Raw genomic sequence first — 27,996 nt, forward strand, 5'->3', positions numbered from 1 at the left:
ATTGCGTGTGCGGTCTGTCAATCACACGAATCTCCGCCTCTGAAACCAATAGCAACCGTCTGTGATGCCGGAAACTGATGCTTGAAGACAGTTCACGACGGTTTACTCGAAATAATATGTTTTTATTCTATAAAGTGACACCATAAAGCTTTTAAAAAGAGGTAAGGTTTATGAATCATACTGAGATTATTTATATATTTAAAAATATTGCATGTGGTAAATCTTAATATCTCATATCTCGCTCGAATGTGTCCGTATTTACCTGTTTTGGGGCTTTTATCTGTTTTATTCTACGCTTAAATTCACATAAATAAATGTATTACAGGTAGAACTTCGCTAACATAATTTTTTTTCGATATTCTTTGACGTAAACACTATGGTATACGAATACTGTGCTCATTTACTTATCATTAGGACACATTTAAATCAGGCTTATGTTTAATGAATTTCATTTTACAGTATTTTTCATAAGGAATTAAAAAAAGATGACCCAGTCATGTTTGAAATCAAAAATAAGATACACATTTTAAAAGACTGAGGTGAAACTGTTTGTTTGTCACCACCAGATGTCGCTCATGTGTTGTACAAGTGTACTACATACTGCATACTACACATGATGTACACTATGAAGTCTGTTTTCCCCAAAAGTTTTAGAAAACATCATCCATCTCTCTGTATATTAGGGTTGGCTCTATACCACAATTTTGGCTCAAAAACAATCATGGCTAATGGGTATATCAAAACAGACAAAAATAATGAATAAACGTTAAGCAACTTAATTTGCTTCCTCTCAGATTTGTGTTGTTATTTTATGTTTATTTTGATCATTCATATGAGTACAATCATATAGTATATTTTAATTTTCATACAGTGCTCAATGCAATCAAAAAGTGTCTTTACAATATGTAGACATGTGCAATTACCTAATGTAAATTGTACTCCAGAGGTGTTAAATTGTTTCAAAGTATAACCTTTTTTCCCTAGTTAAAATAAAACAAAACAAAATATATAACTAAAGCTGAAAAAAAACCTGATCATTGTTTTTTGCATGTCAAGCGCGCTTGTTTGAGCTTCCGTTTACCATTTTTAATGTGCGTAAGATGGACGAAAATAAAATGCAAAAATGTAACGAGCACTTTTCAAGTTGAAATAACATCGTAAGGAGTTTTTTTTTCAAGTAAATCAAGTAAAAGTACAAGTTGTCAGTTTAAATTGTACTTGATCCCCCAAAATAATACTTCAGCGGGTCATTGACGAATAAGGTTTTTAAAAGTGTAAAAAACATAATGGAGATATAATTAATTTTGAAGTTTTATTACATGTTAAGAAAGAGATTATGCGTTTTTTATAATCAATTAACTCTGCTTTTGTCATTTTTTACATGATGGACAAAATTTGTCACCAAAAAAGTCGGTTCAGTTTAAATTCGGTTTAACCAAAATTTGGGTTTTACCGAATGACACTTTTGGTTTTACCGAATGACGATATTTTCAAACAAAACAGGCTGATATCTAGCTAAATATAGAAATATTTTATATTTAGTATATTTATATTTAGTATATTTACAAGTTTTTAAAATATTCCAACATTTTCCATGTTTTATAGCGGTTCCACCGAATTACCTGATGTTTCGGGACATGCGTATGAACAAGTGAAAACATGAATTTTTCAAATAGTTAAAAGAGAGTTAGTTACTTTGCTTCATGACCATGTGGTCCTTTGCAGGTGTCTGAATGATGTCACATGATATTGACCACATGACTTGATCTAAAATGATCCCTTTATATCGGTTACTCCAAATGACATCAATGAAATTCATTTTTCCGCACATTCTTTCTCATAACAAAGCAATGACTTCTACACATAATTTTAACACCATTTTGCACTATGTTGATATATGATGTTATAAAATCATGCCAGAATAAAAAATATATACATTTATTACATTTTAAGATATTTTAATCACAAATGAAATGGCTGTATTGGCCTTTGGACGGTTAAACCGAATGACCTTTTGACACTTCAAAATCTTTAAAATACCTTTATATGAAGCAAAATATAATTAAACCCTTTTGGATTCAGTAAAAGAGATCCAGCTGTACTACTTTACATACTTTGGATGTCATATCTTTGTTTTTTATTATTATTAAGGCCTTTCAACAAAATAAAAGACCCCCGTCGTGTCATTGACCCAAGTACAGTAATCAAGTAAAAAGTATTTTACACCCCTGTGTGTTCATCTGAAATAATGACTCAAATGAAAGACACTCTGAGCATTGCATTACAACAAATTAAGTGAAGCTTAAGGCCTCGTTCACACAGAACGTGTTTTAGCCTTGAAAAATGCATTTTCATATTCCAACACGCTACTTTTCCATTGTTTTTCTATGTAAACACGCTCTAGACGGACATGTATGACCGTTACGCTCGCGTCTTGTGACTTTTCCAGCGTCTCGCCACGTTTTTAAGACACCGTGTCGAGTTAAAAGAATTTCAACTTTTACCTATTTTCTCAAAAGCGACAAATATTACCCAGAATGCATTGTTTTTACAGTATATAACTTCTGTATATTATAATGCATTCTGGGTAGTATTATTTGTAGCCTATAGGCCTCTTTGTCATCTTAAAATGATAAATATTACCCAGAATGCATTGTTTTTTACTGTTTCAATGGAAAACGGTATTTTACTGTGTCAATTTGTTTAGTTTTTTACAGTTATTTTTTAGAGAGCATAAAGCTACTCTGTTTTACAGCTTCAGATGAATGTATGAAATCTCTGTCTTTCTGTCAGACATGAGTTCGAAGAGACCCAAGAGCAGAGTGAGCAGCGGGACCAGTAAAGTCAAGGGGAAAGGTATGAATATTCTGCCCCAAGTGAACAATCTCGTGTTATTATTAATAATACTTATCTTTCTCATGCTATAATCTTGATCTAACACCTCTAGCATCTTTTGGATTCTAATGTCTTGTTTTTTGCAGATAAAAAAAATGAGAATAATTTCCCCACCCCGGATGAAGGTGCAGCAGAATCTGGTAAGTGTCTCATATCACTCTTATAGAGTCATAGTCAGCGCTTACAACGTCAGTCAGGGTCTCTCGCACCAAAAACAGCCGTAATCAGATTCTCAGATCTGTTTCGAGCGTCTGTTTCCAGCATGTATCCACTCGCTCTTGTCCATTCACCCAGCGTCTGTGATCAGATTAAAGATACAGAAACACAAACAACACGTCTGGAGACACACACCGAGGCACGTAGCCAGACCTGCTTTCTCTCGTCTTTTGTTCCCAATTTCCCGACTTGTCCTTTACACTGCTGTGCAGGTGATGATGGGGAAAGTACAAGACACTACATGTATCTTGATACCTTTTTGTATTCTGTTTGTGTTTGCATTGAAGCATTAACATGTGCATGAAATCATTACCCTCACTTTTAGGTTAATACATTTAAAAGAGCTGCAAACTCAAGTTTATTTGAAATAGCCTGACCTCTTCTGGTCAAAACAGGATACTGCATCATAAACTGCTTCTATTAGTAAAATTAGGGCTTGTAATGTCATAAACCCTGTTAAAGTCTAACATGGCTTGTTTAATATCCCAGACAGCCTCCTTTCCATGTTAGTAGAGAAAGTGCAATTATGTAATTATATGGGCTATAAAACCATAGGAGTTTCCATTGCAGTAAAGCGCCAGCGGCTCCTCGGGATTAAATGACCTGAACGCTGCCGCTCCTATCAGATGTTACCGGCTGAAGCGTGTTCAGCTGGTTTCTGATGATGTCTGGATTTCCCTCAGGTGTCCAAACATGTGATGTCATACAGAAAATATAACATGCACACACAGTTTGATATTTATAGGAATGGTTCGCTTAGCAGAATGTTCACGCTGCTCTTTTCGTCATTGTTGAATCTCAAGAGTCACCATTCACTGTCACTGTATGCTGTATATGCTTTTGTGTAATTAACTATAGGGCAATCCTTTTATGTCGCTGAATATCTTCTGATCTAAAGGCTGGGTCTCTCATCCATTGGGCATCTCTCAGATGTCGCTTCAGGTTCAGTAAGGGAAGCTGATATCTCTGTTTGTATAACACACTCCTCCCTCGTTCAAGAGAACATCTGTCAGTAAAACACCGGACAAAAGTGCTGTGAGCTTTTGGTCATGTCACACCTGTAAGATAAAAAAAGAGTGGAAATCCTAAATACAAGATACTGGAAATATGGCAGATAATTCTGTGAAGTACTGCATCTTCCATTAATGTATTTGTCTCTTAGCCTTAAAAAGAAAGAAAAGTCTCAAAATAAGATCACTTTAATATCAGCGCTGAGAATAAACAAAGATCATTTGGAGACTTTTGCTGAATGTCCACCTAGTAATCACCCACAACAATATAGCAAATTCATAGCAACTTCCTGGCAACCACACACAACACTCTAGTGACTGCATATCAACCCCTTGGCAAGCATGCACAACACTCTAACAACTGCATAGCAACCCCTTGGCATTCTAGCAACTTCATAGCAACCCCCTGGCAACCATCCACAACACTCTCACTACTGTATAGCAGCCTCTTAGCACTCTAGCTTCTTCATAGCAACCCCCTGGCAACCATTCACAACACTCTAGCAACTGCATAGCAATCCCTTGGCACTCTAGCAACTGCATAGCAACCCCCTGGCAACCATTCACAACACTCTAGTAACTGAATAGCAATTCCTTGGCACTCGAGCAAATGCATAGCAACCCCCTGGCAACCATCCACAACACTCTAACTACTGCATAGCAACCCCTTGGCACTCAAGCAACTTCATAGAAACCCCCAGCTGCCACTCACAGCACTCTAGTGACTGCATAGCAATCACTTGGCACTCTAGAAACTGCATAGCAACCCCCTGACAACCATCCACAACACTCTAGTGACTGCATAGCAATCATTTGGCACTCTAGAAACTGCATAGTAACCCCCTGACAACCATCCACAACACTCTAGTGACTGCATAGCAATCCCTTGGCACTTTAGCAACTTCATAGCAACTTCCTGGCAACCATCCACAACACTCTAACTACTGCATAGCAACCCCTTGGCACTCTAGCAACTTCATAGAAACCCCTGGCTGCCACCCACAATACTTTAGTGACTGCATAGCAACTCCCTGGCAACCATCCACAACACTCTAACTACTGCATAGCAACCCCTTGGCATTCTAGCAACTTCATAGCAACACCCTGGCAACCATTCACAACACTCTAGCAACTGCATAGCAATTCCTTGGCACTCTAGCAAATGCATAGCAACCCCCTGGCAACCATCCACAACACTCTAACTACTGCATAGCAACCCCTTGGCACTCAAGCAACTTCATAGAAACCCCCGGCTGCCACCCACAGCACTCTATAGTGACTGCATAGCAACCCTCTGGCAACCATCCACAACACTCTAACTACTGCATAGCAACCCCTTGGCACTCTAGCAACTTCATAGAAACCCCTGGCTGCCACCCACAACACTCTAGTGTCTGCATAGCAATCACTTGGCACTCTAGAAACTGCATAGCAACCCCCTGGCAACCATTCACAACACTCTAGCAACTGCATAGCAACCCCTTGGCATTCTAGCAACTTCATAGCAACCCCCTGGCAACCATCCACAACACTCTAACTACTGCATAGCAACCCCTTGGCACTCTAGCAAGATCATAGCAACCCCCTGGCAACCATCCACAACACTCTAACTACTGCATAGCAACCCCTTGGCACTCTAGCAAGATCATAGCAACCCCCTGGCAACCATCCACAACACTCTAACTACTGCATAGCAACCCCTTGGCACTCTAGCAACTTCATAGAATCCCCTGGCTGCCACCCACAACACTCTAGTGACTGCATAGCAATCACTTGGCACTCTAGAAACTGCATAGCAACCCCCTGACAACCATGCACAACACTCTAACAACTGCATAGCAACCCCTTGGCACTCTAGCAAGATCATAGCAACCCCCTGGCAACCATCCACAACACTCTCACTACTGTATAGCAGCCTCTTAGCACTCTAGCTTCTTCATAGCAACCCTCTGGCAACCATTCACAACACTCTAGCAACTGCAAAGCAATCCCTTGGCACTCTAGCAACTGCATAGCAATTCCTTGGCACTCGAGCAAATACATAGGAACCCCCTGGCAACCATCCACAACACTCTAACTACTGCATAGCAACCCCTTGGCACTCTAGCAACTTCATAGAAACCCCTGGCTGACACCCACAACACTCTAGTGACTGCATAGCAATCACTTGGCACTCTAGAAACTGCATAGCAACCCCCTGGCAACCATCCACAACACTCTAACTACTGCATAGCAACCCCTTGGTACTCAAGCAACTTCATAGAAACCCCCAGCTGCCACTCACAGCACTCTATAGTGACTGCATAGCAATCCCCTGGCAACCATCCACAACACTCAAACTACTGCATAGCAACCCCTTGGCACTCTAGCAACTTCATAGAAACCCCTGGCTGCCACCCACAACACTCTAGTGACTGCATAGCAATCACTTGGCACTCTAGAAACTGCATAGCAACCCCTGACAACCATCCACAACACTTTAGTGACTGCATAGCAATCATTTGGCACTCTAGAAACTGCATAGTAACCCCCTGACAACCATCCACAGCACTCTAGTGACTGCATAGCAATCACTTGGCACTCTAGAAACTGCATAGTAACCCCCTGACAACCATCCACAACACTCTAGTGACTGCATAGCAATCCCTTGGCACTTTAGCAACTTCATAGCAACCCCCTGACAACCATCCACAACACTCTAACTACTGCATAGCAACCCCTTGGCACTCTAGCAACTTAATAGAACCTCTTGGCTGCCACCCACAACACTCTAGTGACTGCATAGCAATCACTTGGCACTCTAGAAACTGCATAGCAACCCCCTGACAACCATGCACAACACTCTAACAACTGCATAGCAACCCCTTGGCATTCTAGCAACTTCATAGCAACACCCTGGCAACCATCCACAACACTCTAGCAACTGCATAGCAACCCCTTGGCACTCTAGCAAGATCATAGCAACCCCCTGGCAACCATCCACAACACTCTCACTACTGTATAGCAGCCTCTTAGCACTCTAGCTTCTTCATAGCAACCCTCTGGCAACCATTCACAACACTCTAGCAACTGCAAAGCAATCCCTTGGCACTCTAGCAACTGCATAGCAATTCCTTGGCACTCGAGCAAATACATAGGAACCCCCTGGCAACCATCCACAACACTCTAACTACTGCATAGCAACCCCTTGGCACTCTAGCAACTTCATAGAAACCCCTGGCTGACACCCACAACACTCTAGTGACTGCATAGCAATCACTTGGCACTCTAGAAACTGCATAGCAACCCCCTGGCAACCATCCACAACACTCTAACTACTGCATAGCAACCCCTTGGTACTCAAGCAACTTCATAGAAACCCCCAGCTGCCACTCACAGCACTCTATAGTGACTGCATAGCAATCCCCTGGCAACCATCCACAACACTCAAACTACTGCATAGCAACCCCTTGGCACTCTAGCAACTTCATAGAAACCCCTGGCTGCCACCCACAACACTCTAGTGACTGCATAGCAATCACTTGGCACTCTAGAAACTGCATAGCAACCCCCTGACAACCATCCACAACACTTTAGTGACTGCATAGCAATCATTTGGCACTCTAGAAACTGCATAGTAACCCCCTGACAACCATCCACAACACTCTAGTGACTGCATAGCAATCACTTGGCACTCTAGAAACTGCATAGTAACCCCCTGACAACCATCCACAACACTCTAGTGACTGCATAGCAATCCCTTGGCACTTTAGCAACTTCATAGCAACCCCCTGACAACCATCCACAACACTCTAACTACTGCATAGCAACCCCTTGGCACTCTAGCAACTTAATAGAACCTCTTGGCTGCCACCCACAACACTCTAATGACTGCATAGCAACCCCCTGATAACCACTCACAACACTCTAGCAAATAAACTGCATAGCAAACCCCTGCAAACCACTCTCTAGCAACTGCCTAGCAAGCCCCTGGAAAACACAACACTGTAGATACTGCATAGCAACCACACACAACACCACAACCACTGCACAGCAAACCCTTGACAACCACCCACAACACTCTAACGACAGCATAGCAACCCAATGGCAACCACCCACAACACTCTAGCGACAGCCCACTTTGTTTGTAAATACATGTTCTGAGGGGCTTGTATCCCCTTTGAAGAGACAAAGAACTTCAACAACACTGTCATTAAGATGAGCCGTGTTTACTGATGTTTATTGGTCTTGGATCTGAGCAGATATCTCAGGATTTACTACTGTGTGTGACACATGTCTACTTTTATAGCTGTGACTGTATCTGTACTGTGATAAATCTACACTGAGATGAACCAGCTTCACTGAATTACGAGGCTCATGTCATGACAAACAGGATTTTTCTTTGTTTCATTGCAATAAAATAGTGTGATGTACTACAAGACATACTGTTACTTTCACAAACAAAAGTATGACTGTTTTTGGTGCACCTTGACTGACATATAATACAGCCAATGTTGCCATAAAACTGCTAAAATTCAAATTCATATCCCTGTTCATTATGATATATACCTGATCTCCCACAGGTCATCCGGAATACATCTTCCCGCTGGTCCTGACCTCCGCCACACAGGAGCTGTTTGGTTGCCGGGCAGATGAGGATGTAACCGGAGAAAATCCTTACAAGCTGCTGAAAAAGGAAGACATAATTCAGGACATGAAAACCAGAGCGGCCGTGTCTGACTTCAGCCCCGTCAAACAAATAGTGCTGGTGAGATTCACAAACACATTCTGAACCCATTCATGAGCTGAAGAAGATCCAAACCTCAGCAGATGGAGCTGATTTAGGGTAGCCTAGTGGTTAACTGAAGGTTCAGACCCTGAAAGGTCTGTTTTATTCTTTTCTGTACTGCTGTTTTTCTGCAGGAGTACCCTGAAGATGAACTTCTGCTGGTGTTTGACAGAGACTTCACATACGGACAGTGCTTCTATCTGGTGCTCACAGAAGAGGCCAAAGGGAACATGTTGAAGGTGAGCGATGGATGGATGGATGGACGGACAGATAATTTTGAGATTTTAGTTTTTTTTATATAGATTGTGTTTGTAGTCTCCAGTACAGGGTGATGATGAGGAGCTGGTGGAGGATAAAGAGGAGGAGGACATGATTGTGCCAAAAACTCCAGAGTCTCATCCATGGATCCCTCTGGGAAGTGAGCAGGAGATCGAGGAAGAGTCGGTCACAGAGTCCAGACCCAGAGTAAGAGAAGCCTTTAGTGCTGACATCATTTCTGATGTCATTTTCATGTTGTGTTTGAGCTTTAGCTCACCTGTGTCTCTCTCTCTGTCTGTCTGTCCAGCTCAGGTATAAGATCTCTCCTCTGATGCGGCACTGCGGCGCTCCGGTGTGTTTCTCTGACCGCAGTGCTCTGGATGGGAAGGACGGATACGTGGAGTGTCCGTCATACGAGGACAAGAGCTTCAGCATCAGACAGATGGAGAGACACACGGCCGTTCAGGCCTCTGGCGACACCAAACACTCGTCCACTCAGACACTGTGGTACAAACACCTCGAGACGTTCACATTGTCTCAATTTTCTATCATTTGAATGATGCACTCAGAGATGTTCACGTGTTACAGGAAATACCCAAAGAACATGTGCACCCAGTACGAACCCCGAGAGTTCAGTCCTGAGGAGAAAGAACATCACCTGCGATCAGAAAACATGAAGAACTTCATCACATCTGTAGCAATAAGGTAGGACGCGTCAGTCGACAAGGTGAACATGACGTTTCAGTCCCAAGAACTGCTTTCCTACTGTGTTATTCTGAACTCACTTCTCTGGCGTCTCACAGGTTTGAAATCTCCCTGCAGCAGAATCACATTGCAGACGTGTTTTGTGACGACTGGACGGCCCTGTGTGAGGACGACGGCATGCCGACGGGGAAAACAGAGACACAGCTGAAGGAATATCAGTCTTTCATGGACCTTCACTTCAGCAAAGAGAAAAGCATCAGCCACGTCCACTGGCATCCCACCATCAGCGGTCAGCACGAGCTTCGCTGTGGACAGAATAGGACTTATAAGTCATTTTAGTCAAAGTAAATAAGTAAACAAATAATAAATAATTAAGTAACCAAATAAAATGGCCAATGTGCAATATCAAATAAAATAAAATAATAATAAAACAGCGATAGTGCAAAATAAAAAATAAAACAATTATAGTGCAAAAAATATACATAATGCAAAAATAAAATAGAATAAAATGTAATAATAATAAAGTAAAATATCTATAATGCAAAAATAAAATAAAATATCCATAGTGCTAAATAAAACACAATAATAAAATACAATAATAATAAAATAGCCATAGTGCAAAATAAAATAAAAAATCCATAGTGCAAAAAAATATCCAGTGCAAAATAAAATAAAACAATAACATAAAATATTAGTAAAATAAAATATTAATAAAATATCCATAGTGCAAAATAAAATAATACTAAAATAAAATATCCATAGAGCAAAATAAAATAAAATAAAATAAAAACAAAATAATACTAAAATAAAATAAAATAAAATAGCTATAGCACAAAATAAAATACAATAATAATAAAATAGCCATAGTGCAAAATAAAATAAAATAATACTAATATAATATAAAATAGCCAAAGTGCAAAATAAAAAATAAATAAAATATCCATAGTATAAAATAAAATATCCATAGCACAAAATAAAATAATAAAATAGAATAAAATAATAATACAGTAAAATATCTATAGTGCAGTAATAAAATAAAATATCCATAGTGCTAAATAAAATACAATAACAAAATAATAATAAATAGCCATAGTGAAAAATAAAATGATAAAATATGTATTTGTCTGAGTTTTATTTTAAAATCAAATGTGATCAAATTGTACTGCATTTTCACTATTATTCTGCATAATAAATGTGTGTTTTGTGTGTGTGTTTTCAGGTGTGATCGCTGTGGCCATGACAGAGAGAATGTCTCTTGAGGAGCGGATTGATAACTCCACTAAACTCCTGTTAAACCCGCCCTACATTCTCTTCTGGAGCTTCACTGACCCTATAAATCCACAAGTAATCATCATCAAAATCAACAGTATATATTAAATATACAAAAGTACCAGTATAGTGTTTACTGCATACTGTGCAGTATGTACAAACCATGAAAAATTCAACAAACACAATCATACAATGTTCAGCGTTAATAAAAACATCTCTATTGTGTGCTTCTTTAATAGAAGCAGAAACGTGAGCAGAAGAACAGATGTGAACTCAATCTGTCTGTTTGCTTTACAGTTGCAGCTGGAATGTCCTGATGATTGTCTTAGTTTCCAGTTCTGTCCGTCTGACCCGAATATCATCGCTGGCGGCTGCATGAACGGCCAGGTGCACAATTAGTTTAGAAATCTTCTCTTTTCTTTCTCGGCTTCAACTTCCACTTGCTTTAACTGTTCCGTCATTTTACTGTAAATTTGATCTCTTATGCATCTGTTTTGATTGTTTTATGATTATTTTAAAGGATATGGAATAAAATACTATATATATCACCAGATGTTCCCCAGTTTATTCAAAGTTTAATCAAAGTACATTAAGATAGTTGTAGGTATTACAAGTTTTCTAGAATGTTGGGGAACCTTTATCGAACTAAATATGCACTAATTTGTATTTCCACAACATAAATCTGAACATTAGATAAATCCTGGTTCACAATTCTTGTTTGATTTTGTTGACATTCTAGAGTTAAAGGTTTTTACAGAGAGGATTTTGGATTTCTCTTTTTATCACTGCATAAATCAAAAAAATACTGTTAACAACCGGAAAATAAATACATAAACATTTTCACCATGTTTTAGGAATAAAATGTTATATAAATCAGTGTGAATGATATTTGAACAAACCCTACAGTAAAAACCTTCAGAATATAGTCAGGAATAAAACTCTAAATTTTGGTGTTTGTAAGTGCTGCTGAAGTGGAGGAAAAAACTTTTAAAGATATGTATCGTAATTGAACTCTACAGATGCAGATTGATAAAGTGCAATAAAATAAAGACTTAAATGTGCTTTTTGGATGTTTTCTTTTCACTAATCTGAAGGAAGTTATGTTGGTTTTGTCTGTAGTGTATTTTTATGTAAAGCATTTTGAATAATTAATGTGTATGAAATGTGCTATAAATAAACTTGCCTTGGCTTATGTACCAAGGATTATAAAATTGGATTATAAAGATTTTTAAATGGCTTTCAGTGGCTTAAAATCCTCATCTCTGGAAGCACGTCTCCACAAAGAACTAAAACAAACCAAACACATTATGTTCTGATTTTTTATTTATTTTTAATGTTCAATATAAGTCTGTGTGCATCATCTGCGATGTTAACATACCGTGATACTTTTGTCTCATGACGTCCAGCATATCCACTAACATGTTTTGTTTACAGGTAGTATTATGGGATATTTCAGCACATGTGGAAAGACTGCAGGACACCCGCAGTGGCGGCAAAAACATCTCAAATAAACTAGTGAGTTACACACACACAACAGCAGTTTACAACTGGTCATGTGACCACCAACAATCTGTTTAGAGCTCATTTAATGAACTGACGGTTAACTGATACCTGATAACACTCTTACGCAATCACAGAAGACGAATCCTGCGGTTATTAAGAGCGTGTTTGTGTTTACTGGCAATACTTTGGGTACCATATTCTGTCCAGATGTGCTAAATGTGACAAAACCTGCCTTTGATGACATCCTCAAATGTAAAAATGACATCTAAATAAAGACTGTGTTAGTTTCTAGTTATTATTATCATTAGCTTTGTATAAAAACAATACTAGATTATGGTATGTGCTCATTCAGATACAAAAAATGATACTAATTTCAATGGTAAATGACTGTAAAAATGCTAAAAAAAAAAATTAAAAAAAAATCGGTAAATGGCTATCGGGACATTTCATGTAATTTTACAGTAAAATACTGTTAAATGTACAGTTTTTGGAAGTGAAAAAGAACAAGTCATCTTATAATAAACAGTGGATGTGTGCACGAGCACGAGCATGAGCAGTAAGTTATTGCCTGCAGTTCCATTAACGGCCACCGGTGTCGCTAATAACAAGGGTCTCTGAATTCTGCATACAGCCTCTTTAAATAATGTTAACAGACAGAACTTTTGATATTAAAAATGTATTAGTAAATGTTGAGATTAACATAAATTAAGATTAATAAATGCTGTAGAAGTATATTTCATTCTTAGCTCATGTTAACTAACTAATGTTAACAAATGAAACCTTATTGTAAAGTGTTGCCGCTTTTTTACACTACAGGTAAGTAAAAATATGTGCATGTTATTCCAGGACAAAAACAATGCAGTTCCAGTGGTCCGGTACTGCGCTGTGTCTGGGATAGAGAACGGACACAAAGCTCCGATCACAGATATCCAGTGGCTGCCAGAAACCTTCGAGGTAAACGACGGGACGTGAAAAATATAGCTGTTACTGTACCTTTAAGAGTTTAATATTGAAATAAGCATTTCTGTTCATTAATTTCTCTTTCAGGTATCCAGATTAGGGATTCCTGTGGAAAATACAAGTCGTATCTCCGTTCAGATAGTCACATGTGCTCCTGACTGGTGCTGCGATCTACATTAGATGCACACATACATGTTTATGCACTTGTTTAACTTCAAACTCACTCTTACTCTGTGTGTGTGTGTGTGTGTGTGTGTGTGTGTGTATTTTAGCTGTGTGTTATTCTGGGATCTTCGACCTCCTCGTGCCGTGTCTCAATCCCTCACGGACGTGAAACAGAAATCGGAGGACAAGCCTCTGGAAAACCCTCAAGGTGTTCCAAATACATTCAAACACCTCAACCTGACCTGGAAACCCTTGATCCGAGTAAGTGATGTCTAGGGCTTTTCACACTGCACTTAAAGTCGGCATGAAGCGAAAGTTGAGCTAGTTTTTTCTTCCCTATTGTTCTGTATAATATAATATTATATCTGAGTAAAATGGCTTCTTGTCTGTGGGGAATTGATTGGATGGTTGTGGTTTGCTATTGGCTGATCTCATGTGAGTGACAGGTTGCCCCGCCCTCATCATCGGAGAAGAGATGTTGCTTCCTTGTGCCCTTCGTGACAGCATACAATATTTAAAAAGATGTATAAACATTAAATTTGATGAAGTCAGTGATTGTTATGTTACTGTGTAGCTGCTTTATTTTGTTTAAAGTGATTTGAAAAGCCCTTAAATCAGGTTCACTCCATCTGCTGCAGGTCTCCCTACCAAAGATCGGCTCCAGTGGTGAATACAGTCCTCTGAAGTTCAGCTTGAGGGACAATACAGTGGACTACATTACAGGTGAGACACCAGTAGTTTTGAGATTTTTAAAAACGTCCCCGTGACTGTTTGTGTAAACGCTTAGTGAAAAGCGTCAAAGGTTTCTATTTACAATGTGTTTCTGCAGAAAAAACATATGTTAGAGAATATATATTAGAAAAATATATTTTTGTTTTCATACAAATAAATAGTTTAGGTGTTTTTTCTTCTGTATATACACATAGCAAACAGTTCTGGAGTTCTGGAAAGAAAAAACTTTGTCATCAAATAAATGTAAAATTATAATAAATAACATTTATTAAGATAAATAATAAAATATTTATTTGAATCTAATAAAATGAAAACAATCAAAATAAAACAATTACTAAAAATATGAAATATTTCATTTGAAATAAGTTTCAATTAAAATACATACTTTTAAAATAAAAACAATCAAAATAAAACACTAAAACAGATTACATATTTTTTTAAATAAATTACAAATACAATAAATTATTATAAGATAAAAACAATCAAAATAAAACACTGAAAAATGAAACATTTTATTTAAATTATAAAGGAAATAAATAACTAGTTTTAAAACAAAAACAAAATAAAAATTTAATTCAAGTTTTGTTTACCTGCATGTCATGTGACCATTTCCTGATATCAGAGAACCGTGAACGTGTTGTTAATTTATTAATAAGGTAATATATTATAATATATAGATAATACCTTATATGTAGAATTCAGAAACCCTTTTTATTAGCGACACTGGTGGCCGTTCAGTGAACTGCAGCCAGCATGTTCGCACTGCTAGCTTTTTTTTGCATAGCTTTTTTCATACAAATACAGTTCATTGGGGGCAAAGTCTGCCAGTTGTTACTTATAAGCAAATAAATTATGACAAATCTTTCAATTTATGGTGAAACGATGCATTATTGTGCGACTCCAGCCAGTTTCTACTCACATTTGATGCGTACGTTTTGCATCCATTCCTCTCATCTGTCTTCTCTCTAGGCGATAAACCTGCACAGATCACGGAGCGTGAAGAAGGCTGTGGATTCGCTCAGCTCCGGGTGCCGTCGGCCAAAGAGCAGAAACCTCTAGACAACATCAGCACCAAACTGTATGTGGGGACGGAGGTGAGGCGATGGGCTCTGCATTTCAATGACAGAACGGACAAAACATGTTTATAAGACAGATTCCATGCAGGAGCAATGTTCTTAAATCACACATCAACTGCTTTCCATCCACTGAACTATAGTACATGTATAAGTACAGTAAAATATCTTGTATAGTAGCTCATTTCTGTCTAAAGTGGTTGTCTAAAGACAGACGTGTGTTCTTGAGTCTCTTTTAGGATGGAGAACTCGTTTACACCGACTGGAAAATGGAGAAGGACAACGACTCAGGACGACTCTTCAGTAAGTGAACACCCAAACAACACATGTTTACACACATACACAGATGAAAACGTGTGGGTTTAAATTCAAAGGTTTACACCTCATAAGTGATAGTTGAGTTGTGTCTCTATTGTTCACTTGATTGAGAACCTGAACCTCCGGCTGTTCCAGGGGATCCTAGTCGGAGGAAAATCTAGATTAAATTGCTTTAAATTTAAATAAGCATCTGCTAATAAGCAATACATATTAAACAACATGTTTTACTCAACTTTGTGTCGTTCCAAACCTGTATGTCGTTTGGAGAATCTTCACGCTGCTCTTTTTCGTACAAAACTTTATAGTGAAGAATTAACTTATAAATATTTATTTTGCACAAATTTTATTAAAAAACACATTTTTGATGCCATACAATAAATGATTTTGCTGTCTTTCCTTATTATTTAACGCAAAAAACACAAAGTTCTGGAGTTCTGGAAAGAAAAAAAAACTTAACTTAATCAAATTAAAACGAAATATTTTATTTTAAATAAATTCAAATAAATAGATAAATTGAAAAACAAAAATAAACATACTAAAAAGATAAAATTTTATTCGAAACTATTTAAAATAACTAAATTGAAAAAAAATAAAAAATAAATATAAAACACTAAAAAAGATTCAATATTTTTAAATCTAAAAAAATGGAATAATTTGGAAATAAAAGCAAAAAATAAACCACTAAAAATATTAAAAATTTTATTTAAAAAAACAAATAAAAACAAATTAATAAGTACTTTTAAAATTAAAATAATCAAAATAGAACACATTAAAAAGATAATATATTTTATTTGAAATAAAACTAAAATAAACAATTTTAAAATAAAACTAAACTAAAACTAAAAATAAGAAACAGTTTTTTGAAATAAAATGAAATGGAAAAAAAAAAATATATAAAACATTTAAAATAGTTTTTTTATGTCATGTGACCATTAACTGAACATGTAACAGGGGGACTTCAAGTAAATATTTTAGCTCTAAATATCCTGTATGTTATGTAGAGAATCTTCACGCAACTCTTTTCCACACAAAACTTCATCTGACCACGTCTGTCAAGATCCAAAGTGGACAAAAACACCATAAAAGCCAGATTAAACACCTGCACAGTCAGCTCTGACAAACAAAACCACACTAAACCCTTCACGATTAATGAGGAAACCACATAATGAGTCATCAGCGAGCTCCGCTTCTAGGACGATGAGTCAATAAAACAGGACCTGTGCCGTCCAAACTCTAAATCAATCACTGTTCATCAAGCTGCTTGTGGTTTCCCAGCATCCCTCCTGCTTCAGAGAAACACTGAGCTCATGGTGAAGGCTTCTGGCAGAGATCGAACCTAATTCGACCAAACCGACACCTTGAGCATGTAAACCGAGGCAATTACAGACTGATTTCCATAAATATGACGGGATATTAAGTTTCATTAGTGCTGAGGGCGATAAAGCAGCGAGTCTGAACAACAGAGGTCATTTACTGTGAGCGTTTCATCTTAATGAAGTTACTGTTGCTGTCATTTCTCTCTCGCAAGCCCTGCTGTTCCATTCATCCCTTCTCTTTTGGCACATGCTTTTCACACCCAAGTGTACTATTTGCTTGTTCCCTATAGTAGTATATACTATTATATTTACACATGCATTTGGCAAATGCTTTTATACAGTACATTTTTTTCAATTGATGCATTCTCTGGGAATCAAACCCATAACCGTGACCTTGATAATGCCGTGTTTGAGTGACAGATAAGAACATTAAAAACAATTTTTGAGATAAAATATTTACTTAAAGACCCAAAAATTTTAAGTTAATATTTCAATAATTTTACAACATACTAAACATAAATGAAATAAATTAAATTTAAAATAAATTATTTGAAAATAAAAACATTCAAAATAAAACACGTACTAAAAATTTAAATATTTGTTTAAATAAATTACATTTAAAATATGTAATATGAAATTAAAACCATCAAAATAAAACACATACTAAAAAGATTAAAACATTTTTGAAATAAATTAAATTTAAAATAAATTATTTGAAAATAAAAACAATGAAAATAACACTTACTAAAAATATATATATTTTTAATAAATTAAAAACAAAAAAATAAAATACTAAGAAAGGTGAAATATTTGGCTTGAAATTTAAAAATGAAATACATTTAAAATAAAAAAGACATGCAGGTAAACAAATGAAATATTTCATCTTTTTTAGTATGTGTTTTATTTTCATTGTTTTTATTTTAAAGTTACCTTTTTATTTCAAAATTTTTGACAATGAATTATTAGCCTTTTATCAACATTGGGTAATTTTTTTAATTAGATTGCACTATTTTTATCAAAACGTCTCAGAATTGAAATATATTTATAAAAAACATTTTTGCACTGATCTTGTCACAGTGCATTCTGGGATTGCGCTCTCTGTAGGTTTGCATTATAAGGGTAGTTCAGTTCTGTCATCGTTTCCTGTGTTATGGATCTTATGGTTTATTTTTATTTTTGTATATGCATCATGCAAAAGTTGAGTTTTTCACGTCTCTTTTCCGTCAGGTGCCAAACCCAGCCATCGGTTCCTCTCACACCACACTATGATCAACACCGTGAGCCGCTCTCCGTTTTTCAAGGACATCATCCTGACGGTGGGCAGCTTCAGTTTCGCCATCTGGAAAGAAGGGGTCACGGTGAGGTCACGGCACAATCACATCAGATACGGGCAAACGGAAAAAAGCATCTGTGTTCTACAGCGATGAAAAGTGTACAAATCTAGTTATGCTGTCTTGAGAAAGCCAACATACTGAAATGCTAATTAAACTTAAAGTTATTATTCTCTAGGAAAGCCTAGCAACTAGCCTAGGACATGCTAAATAATGCTAACAACATGCTAAAACATGTTAACAATTTACTAATTCATGTTAGAAACAAGCTAGCAATGTGCTGATTTTTTTGCTAGAAGGATTCTGAACTAGAAACATGTTAAAACATGCAAACAAAGTGTTACATCATGCTAGAAACATGCTACCAATGTGTTAAATCATGCTAACAAGATGATAAAGATGTGCTAATTCATGCTAGCAACATACTAGCAATGCACTTATTCATGATAGAAACATGCTCGCAATGTGAAAAAATGTACAAATTAATAATAGAAACATAACATGTTAACATTTTAATTTCACATTTTAAACATGCTAGCAATGTTAAATCATGCTAGAAAATACTAACAATAATGTTAAATCCTGCTAGAAACATGTTAAACATGTTAGCAATGTTTTAAATAATGCTAGAAACATACTAACAAAATGCTCTCTCATGTTATCAATGTGCTATTTCATGTACAAACATGTTAGCAATGTGTTAAAAATATTAGCAATTTGTTAAATCATGCTAAAAATATGTTTACAACATGCTAAAACATGGTAGCAAAGTGTTAAATAATGCTAGAAACGTGCTACCAATGTGTTAAATCAATAAGATGCTAGTGATGTGCTAATTCATGCTAGCAATGCACTTATTTATGATAGAAACATGCTAGCAAAACATGTTATATCGCTTTAGCAACATGTTAAAACATGCTATGCTAGCAAATGTACTACTTAATGCTTGAAACATGTTAACATTTTTAATCTATACTAGAGACTTGCTAGCAATGTGTTAAATCATGTTAGAAAATGCTAACAAAATGCAATACCATGTTAACAATGTGCTAATTCATGTACAAACATGTTAGCCTTTTTGCTAAAAATGCTAGCAATTTGTTAAATAATGCTAAAAATATGTTAAAACAAGCTAGCATTGTGCTAATTCATGTTAAAGACATATTAGCAACATGGTAAAACATGTTAGCAAAGTGTTCAATCATGTTAGAAAACATGCTAACAAAATGCTCTATTATGTTAGCAATGTGCTAATTCATGTACAAATGTTAACAATTTGTTAAAAATGTTAACAATTAGTTAAATCATGCTAACAAGATGATAGTGATGTGCTAATTCATGCTAGCAACATACTAGCAATGCACTTATTCATGATGAAAAAATGCTAGCGATGTACAAATTAATAATAGAAACATAACATGTTAACATTTTAATTTCACATTTTAAACATGTTAGCAATGTTTTAAATCATGCTAGAAAATACTAACAATAATGCTAAATCATACTAGGAACATGTTAAACATGTTAGCAATGTGTTAAATCATGTTAGAAACATGATAGCAATGTGTTAAAAATGTTAGCAATTTGTTAAATAATGCTAAAAATATATTAAAACAATGCTACCATTTTGCAAAATTATGCTAGAGACATGTTTACAACATGCTAAAACATGGTAGCAAAGTGTTAAATCATGCTAGAAACATGCTACCAATGTGTTAAATCAATAAGATGCTAATGATGTGCTAATTAATGCTAACAATGCACTTATTTATGATAGAAACATGCTAGCAACATGTTATATCGTGTTAGCAACATGTTAAAACATGCTATGCTAGCAATGTACTACTTAATGCTTGAAACATGTTAACATTTTTAATTGATACTAGAGACATGCTAGCAATGTGCTAAATCATGCTAGAAAATGCTTACAATAATGCCAAATTATGATAATAACATGTTAAACATGCTAGCAATGTGTTAAAACCATGTTATAAACATGGTAACAAAATGCTATACCATGTTAACAATGTGTTAATTCATGTACAATTTGTTAAATCATGCTAAAAATGTTAAAACTAGCTAGCATTGTGCTAATTCATGTTAGAGACATATTAACAAAATGCTAAAATATGTTAGCAAAGTGTTAAATCATGCTAGAAACATGTTAACAATGTGCTAAAGCATGCTAGCAATATGCAATCAAAAATATCCTAGCAATCTAATCCTTTCTCAAGTTAACATCAAAGTTTGTCTTGACAGTTTATCAGTAGTTTAAAATAGTTTAGCATGTGCAGTATATGATTCTGTCTCACTCGAGTTTTCTTCCATCCCGTTTCAGAGTGGCCCGATCCTCTTGTCGGCCTGCTCCAAAATGATGTGTACGGTCGGTCACTGGTCCCTGTCCCGGCCGGCGGTCTTCTTCATCGGGAAGGAGAACGGAAACATCGAGGTTTGGGACCTGCTGCAAAACACCCATGAGCCCTCACAAACCCAGAACATCAGCGCCACCTCCATTACCTGCATCAAAACCAGCAGCACCTCCGGTAAGATGAAAACACTGAAGTTAAAGTGGTCATGACATGGATTTTTTATGTTCCTTGAGGTTCAGTATATTGTTAATAAAGATTTCTGCACAAAAAAAACAAATATATATGCGGAAAAATTATTATTTTCAACCTTCTTTTAAGGTGTGGCTACTGTATCAGTGTAGACAGCATCAGTGATTATAATGGATTCTGTTTGCTTTTGACGCTTTTCGACACTCACTTCCAGTTTAGGCAAATGTCATAACTATGGTGTATAACTATTTGTCGTTATATAACTGATAGTTACACATCTCTCCCGTAGCGAAGCATCATCTTCTGGCGGTTTCAGACCGTATCGGCACCCTACACATCCTACAGATCCCATGGACCCTGCGCAAATCCTCCAACAGCGAGGTGAGAATGTCATCTCAGATAAGTGATGTGACATGTGGCCAAGTATGGTGTCCATACTCTGAATTTGTGCGCTGAATTTAACCCAAGTGTGCACACACACAGCAGTGAACACACACAGCTTGGAAATGTGAAAAGAGTCCATTGCAATAATATTCTGGGATTGGGATTAAGATAGAGATGAGACGATTGAGATATTTAATGCTGACTTGTTCGAAATTAGGTATCTTATAAGGCAGCTGCATAACATTGCCAGAACATACTGCCAATTGTGAGCATGACTATAAATGCAGTCTATGTAGGCAGCACACTAGAACAGATCATTGAGATGCATGTGTAACAGCGCTGTGTGTTCCCTGCAGAGACAGAATGTGAGGAAGTACTTTGAAAAGGAAGAGGAACGGCTGGAGTACTTTGAGAAACGGCAGATCAAACACGAGAAGCAGAAGAAAGAGATGGAAGCTGAACAACTGAAGAAGAAGACGGTGAGGGAGGAAAACACTTGTTTAAAGGAACATTTACCTGGGGTTTGATAGTTAACTAAAACTAAAAGCATGAAAAACATTTTCGTTACTATAAATGAAATTAACGTCAACTGGAATTAGATAAAATAAAAAAACTTATTTCAGCTACTGTAGAAGCCAAAGCAATATTTCTCCTTTTCATTTAGTTTAACTTGATATACTAAAATAACTAAAACGAAAAAAAAAAAAAAAAAAAAAAAAAACGAATAAAAAAAAGACAAAAACTAAACTAAAACTTCAACTAAAATGAAAATGTAAAATACAAAAATATAAAATAATTCAACATTTAAAAAGCAAACTACAGTATAATAGCATCTCAATGATACAAAACTAACACTGACATTTACTCATGTGGTTCCAAACTTGTAGCACTTCCTGTCTTCTGTGAAACACAAAAGAATGCATTTTGAAGAATATGTTTTACATATAATGAAAGTGAGCTGAGGCTGTTGAGTGACAAAACAACAAAAAGCACTAATGATGTGCAGAATATTTTAGGTCTTTTAAGGTCGTGTGATGCTGAAAAATAAGAATTTGTTTCTGATGAAAGAAAAACAATAACAGGTTTGGAACTTTTTTGGCTGAATTATTCCTGTAAGAATCAGAATACAGTTATCGTCTATTTCTATGTGCTTTGAGATTATGTACACTCAAAAAATATTTAGGTGTAAATTTAAGATTTAAATGGAATATAAAATTCCCATCCATTTGGACTACACAGTTTTAACATAATGTGATGCGTAATTGTCAGTCATACTGTACATAAATGAAACCAGTTATATTTGCACTAAAAAAAACATGGCATACTTTATTATTAACTATCTGCATCCATTTGGTTCTATTTAAAAAAAATCATATTTTCTTATTCAGATTGCTTGAGACTGAAACAAATGAGATTCATTGCTAAATATATAACGCTGGTTATTGTGTATTTAAAACACACTGAGTTTATTAGAGCTATTACAGAAATCTGACCTGTTTCATGTATGATTGACAAATATGCATCACATTGTTTATTAGTTTATGTTAAATCTCTGTCAAACAACTGGATGGAAATTTTATATGAAATTCAAATACATAAATCCTAAAATACTAAATATTTTTTGAGTGTTTTCCATGTGTATATGTATCTACTTAACCATAATTTTGAGCTAAACCTAACAAAACCTTCTTTAGGGGACATCCTGATTTGTAAAAATGGCATAAAAAATAAAGAAAAAAGTAGCAAAATTGTAAAAGTGCAGAAAGTTTTCTGTTAGGGTTAGATTATAGTATTTATAACTATAGCTGTATATGAAAACAACAGAAGTCTATGCAATGCCCCCATTTAGATAGCTATGTAAGTGTGTGTGTGTTTAAGCTCACAAAAACACAGATGAAACCCACTGCAGCAGCTGTAGTTCAGCTGGAATGTGTGATTGAGTGATTCCAGATCTGCTCAGACTTGCTGAATATATTTACTAAATATGAAAGTATGCTGCTGTCTGTCTCTCTGAGGGTCCAAAACACACATTTGTGTTTCACACCCCACTGACGCCCACGGACACACAATGCTGGAGGGGTTCTGAGAGATATTTCAAGACAAACACTTAATGTTTCTGATTTAAGGAGAAACCATTGTTTTTCCAAGTACTGGTCAATTTTGAGATTTTGGGCTATTTTGCTTCCATAACATTCTTCCTTTAGATCAGTGGAAAGAATACATCCAAAATACACATTTAAGTTTTTATTTTATTGCACTTTTTCTATTTGCGTCTGTAGATTTCAATTACGATACATATCTTTTAAAGTTTTTTCCTCCACTTCAGCAGCACTTACAAACACCAAAATTTACAGTTTTATTCCTGACTATATTCTGAAGGTTTTTACTGAGGGGTTTGTTCATATATCATTCACACACATTTATATAACATTTTATTCCTTAAAACTTGGTTTTTTTCCAGCTGTTGACAGTATTTACTGATTTATGGAGTGATAAAAAGAGATATCCAAAATCCCCTCAGTAAAATCCTTTAACTCTAATATGTCAACAAAATCAAACAAGAGTTTTGAATCTGGCTTTATCCAATGTTCAGATTTACAGTGTATGTTCTGGAAATGTGTGAAAATTAGTGCATATTTAATTTGATTGTGCCTCATTTGCATTTTTAAACATAACATAACTTGTAATACAAAACAATAGTACTGTGATTAATCACTGGGGATATGTATTAGTTAAAATTATTACCCTATTAACCAATTTTGCCTTAAATGTTCATTTGTATGTTTTCCTTCCTATACTTTCCTACTTCAGTAGATGTTTGGTATTTTAGGAGGTGTTCTTCCTCATTTTTATCTTGTTTTCCACTACATTTAAAAAAAAAAAAAATCTTAAATCAAGGTACATTTACATGAGAAGCAAAATGACTTATGATGTTGTTTTCTGAAAAATTTATCAAAATGAAGTGTTTCTGATTACAAGAAAAATGCTCTGCCATTGGGGTCATAAAAATAATCGTTTTTCCCCACTAAATTAAGTTGATTTATCTGATCCCATTGGCAGATTTTTTTTTTGTCTTAATCATAAACTCACTTCATTTTGATACTTTTTTCGGAAAATAAGACTTAATATATCTTAAGTGATTTTGCATCTCAAATAAATGTATCTTGAATGTGGTGCTCTTCGGTCATTTTAAAAAATCTGATTTTTTTTTCATCAAAACTGTATAAAACTTGATAAAGGTTTTGGCACTTGCAATGTGAAAAAAAAAACAAATCATGGACATGATCTGAAAAGGTTAAATGTTCCTGAAAATATGGTCATGCTTGTTCTCTTCGCCGTCAAAAACGAGCAAATTGGAAATGAATGGGAAGCGAATTTTATCTAGTGGAAGCGTTTGGTACTGCGCCCAAACAAACTTTTACTGAAAGCTCATTTTTTGAGATATCAACCTCAAATTTGGAACACAACTTGTTTTGATTTATTGCTTTGATTTTTTTCACAGTAAAACATGTTTTGGAAAATATATATTTCATATAAAAATTGAAAATAGTATTTTTGTGCATTTTTCATAACAATAAGCTTAAACTTATATAACCTTTTTTAGGTTCACTTTTCAAAAATGTTTTTCGCTTCATCAATAATCTGCCAAGTGTCTTCTTTAGAAAGAGACCAAACTTCAGTCTGTGCTCCAAAGATTCAAGATTTATCACTATTTCAGTTTAATTTTTAGGTCTATGCTCAAAAAGTGAATAAATGGATTATAAACTTCAGCATAATTTTGTACCATAAAATCCCCTAAAAAAAAAACAAAAAAAAAATTAATAAAAAAAAACTAAAATATAGTACATTCATTCCATTTAAATGATAAAAAGTGACCACCACATGAGGAGCCCCAGAGGGTTAAGATTGTTGTTCTGGAAAACAAGACAAAACACAGAGGAAGATGTTTTTTGCAGCGCACACTGCTTTTGATTGTTCAGTCTGAACGCACTGACGACGACTTTAATAAACCACATGAAACGTTGATCTGTATCAAAAGTTGTAGTGTGAAATGGCCTTAACTTTGTTTGTGATTACTGTGATTTGTTGTTCATCAGGAGCCAGTGATACCACTGAAACAGGTAGAGGAGCTGGAGGCGGAAGCGCTGAAGGAATATGAACAGTTTCTGGCTCTGGGGAAGGACATTTTGAAGAACATGGGCCTCCTGACTGAAACACAGGACGATTCAGATCTGTAATGCATTAGAGACATCATTATCGTATCATCACCATCACGCTCTAGAAAAAAGCACAAGAATCTAGAAATTGCAGCTGAGTCAGATGTTCAGATACTGTAACAAGAATTAATTATTTGTACTTCTGTAAGTTCTTAAAAAAAAGCCCATCTAGTTTGTCATTCCAATTAGAACAATGTAAATCATTCAGTGTTATTCAGTGTAAACTTGCTTTTCAAGTTGGAACAACATTCCAGATGTAATAATTTGAAATCAATTCTAAAGGATCAAATAAGAATCAGATGAGGTCAGAAATTCAAACTTTTTGGATGATTCTAATTGATTGGTTCCAAAACAAAAATCCATTAGCAAATCCTTTAGTTTTTTAACAACTAAAAACTACTTGTGTATTATTTTCTGAATGTAAAACAGTAAAAACAGTTTCTTAAGAAGGGCAGCTGGCGTGTTTGGTTCTCTCAAGCTGCACGCGCAGTGACCTTGAAGATCGATTCTTCCTCCGGTTACTCGTCTGAGTTCATCTTCATTTCCCCTCAGCGCCGTAATCAAACACGCTCTTAATTCAGCGGCTTCGCGTCCGACAGCTAATCTATAACAGGTTATCTGGTTACACGCAGACACATTCAGGCACTTAATGTACAATATTGATCAACTTCAGACCGACTCGTATCGATTCAGTACAGATACTAATCTTCCTTTTCAAGAGCGTACGTGACAATTCACATATAATGCAGGTTTAGTCGATATACAGTGACTTTCAGGTCAATTTCATAAAAATGCATCCTATGAATTTCAAGTCAACTTTATAAAATGCATTTCTATAGGTCACTTAGGTAAGGTTTTGGCAGCCCTAAAGTAGTTGATTAATGTAGAATTTCAATTATCGACTGCTTTGTCTACCATTTAAAAACATACCGCTGATGAAACAGCAGAAGAGCAAATTTCTATGTAAATTGTTAATGATTACATATTTGCATAAACTGAACCCAATACAATAACATAATGTATACAGAAATTAATTTTGCCTACATTTCATGAATAAGGCACAGTATGCAAAATGGTATGCATAAAAGTTTCAAAAAGTAGTACAAAACATTACTTTTGCAAGAGATGCATTTTCCTCTCAAAAATAACAATGCTCACTTTGCATTTTTAATTTAGTTTGTAAGCAAATGTTGCAGATAACGAGTCACGAAAGAGAAATAACAATGGATGCCGTTTCGAATTCATTTCCTCACACTGGAAATCGAGTACGATGCATTATGGGATGCTGTTGTTCATGCAGTGTTCTCTGTTCCACATCTTGGCAGTTGTCTTAATATGTATTAGTGTGCAATAACACTAATTCACAGGCTCATAAATTTTGTGTCTGTTGCATGAATCCGCACGTCGTTCTACGAACCAAACAATCACATCATCTGTTCATTATCCAGCTGCATTAGACGTCTATCTCAACATTTTCTCTTCTTAATCTGTTCCTGTTGGGCAAACAAAGGCAGTTTTGACTAAATCTGGCCGCGTTTCAACACTGATAAAGCTTTTTTCTCCTTTAAGCTCCGTCCGATACTCTGATAGACGTGTAATTTTACAGACTTCGACGAGTGCAATCTGCAGATTTTACAGAGTAAACGCTAAATGTACAGTGACGACATCAGCGTGATCACCTCTACAAAGCGCCGGCCAATCAAAGGTCATCTCTTCCAGGCATCCAATCACAACGCTCTGTTTCACATCAAAGGGTCTTTGGGACTTGACTGGGCCAATCGCACGTCTGAAGTGCAGCCAAATGCTGACAGAGGGTATGGATGTTTATCACAGAAAGCAAAGCAGGTGTCTCTGAAGACGTACGTCTGCGCTGCTGGAGAAATCAGCGAGATTTCAGACCTACAGAATGACATTTACCCAGAGTGTCTGTGGAAAAGAGGCCAATAACTTTACTAGCTGCGTCCCAATTCAGAGGCTGGATCATTCAAAGGCCAAACGCGTTGGCACGACAAAGGCTGTCCCAGTTCGAAGGCTCCATCAAATGAGGCCTACAAATGAATCCTCCTTTCCCTGGGCCTCGAAGGATAGAACGAGATCCTTCACAGCCCAGCCTATCCCAAGATTCATTGCGTGCCATTGTTTTTTTGGCACAGACTCACCTGATATATCAGACTGATGATGACTGAGCTTCCATGACAGATCACGGGCTAATCTTCCAGTGACAAATTACAGGAACCGAAATGTGAATCCGCAGAGGAAAAACGTGACTCGCTGTAGCCTGACCTTGCTTCGATCACCCGGCCATCTGTAAATTTAAG

The 27,996-nt window shown here is 36.1% G+C and overlaps 1 protein-coding gene across 2 annotated transcripts; it reads left to right on the plus strand.

The window, feature by feature from the left end:
- Positions 1–32: 32 nt before the first annotated feature.
- On the plus strand, positions 33–27,893 carry dnai3 (dynein axonemal intermediate chain 3). 2 transcript variants are annotated; one of them, XM_048178203.1, is made up of 23 exons: positions 33–161; positions 2,794–2,856; positions 2,982–3,035; positions 8,684–8,868; positions 9,024–9,128; positions 9,205–9,354; positions 9,455–9,654; positions 9,736–9,852; positions 9,951–10,141; positions 11,072–11,196; positions 11,419–11,508; positions 12,556–12,636; positions 13,471–13,578; positions 13,672–13,745; positions 13,857–14,010; positions 14,388–14,472; positions 15,451–15,575; positions 15,794–15,857; positions 18,416–18,546; positions 20,858–21,062; positions 21,367–21,458; positions 21,818–21,940; positions 25,559–27,893. In XM_048178203.1, exons 2-23 carry the CDS (start codon positions 2,796–2,798, stop codon positions 25,697–25,699), a joined length of 2,661 nt encoding a protein of 886 aa, XP_048034160.1. In that variant the 5' UTR covers positions 33–161; positions 2,794–2,795; the 3' UTR covers positions 25,700–27,893. The 2 variants fall into 2 exon arrangements, with proteins under 2 accessions (XP_048034160.1, XP_048034159.1); XM_048178202.1 differs by having other exon boundaries at positions 54–161; positions 2,756–2,856.
- Positions 27,894–27,996: the final 103 nt, after the last annotated feature.

Source organism: Megalobrama amblycephala, linkage group LG24, assembly GCF_018812025.1.
Source record: "Megalobrama amblycephala isolate DHTTF-2021 linkage group LG24, ASM1881202v1, whole genome shotgun sequence".
Taxonomy (NCBI): domain Eukaryota; kingdom Metazoa; phylum Chordata; class Actinopteri; order Cypriniformes; family Xenocyprididae; genus Megalobrama; species Megalobrama amblycephala.

Bases quoted from the DNA above. Each gene is read 5' to 3' on its own strand.
- dnai3 (XM_048178202.1), top strand. From the start codon at position 2,766: ATGTATGAAATCTCTGTCTTTCTGTCAGACATGAGTTCGAAGAGACCC. The intron at 13,579-13,671 runs GTAAACGACGGG...TTTCTCTTTCAG, and splicing joins GGCTGCCAGAAACCTTCGAG to GTATCCAGATTAGGGATTCC. The intron at 21,459-21,817 runs GTGAGAATGTCA...TGTTCCCTGCAG, and splicing joins GCAAATCCTCCAACAGCGAG to AGACAGAATGTGAGGAAGTA.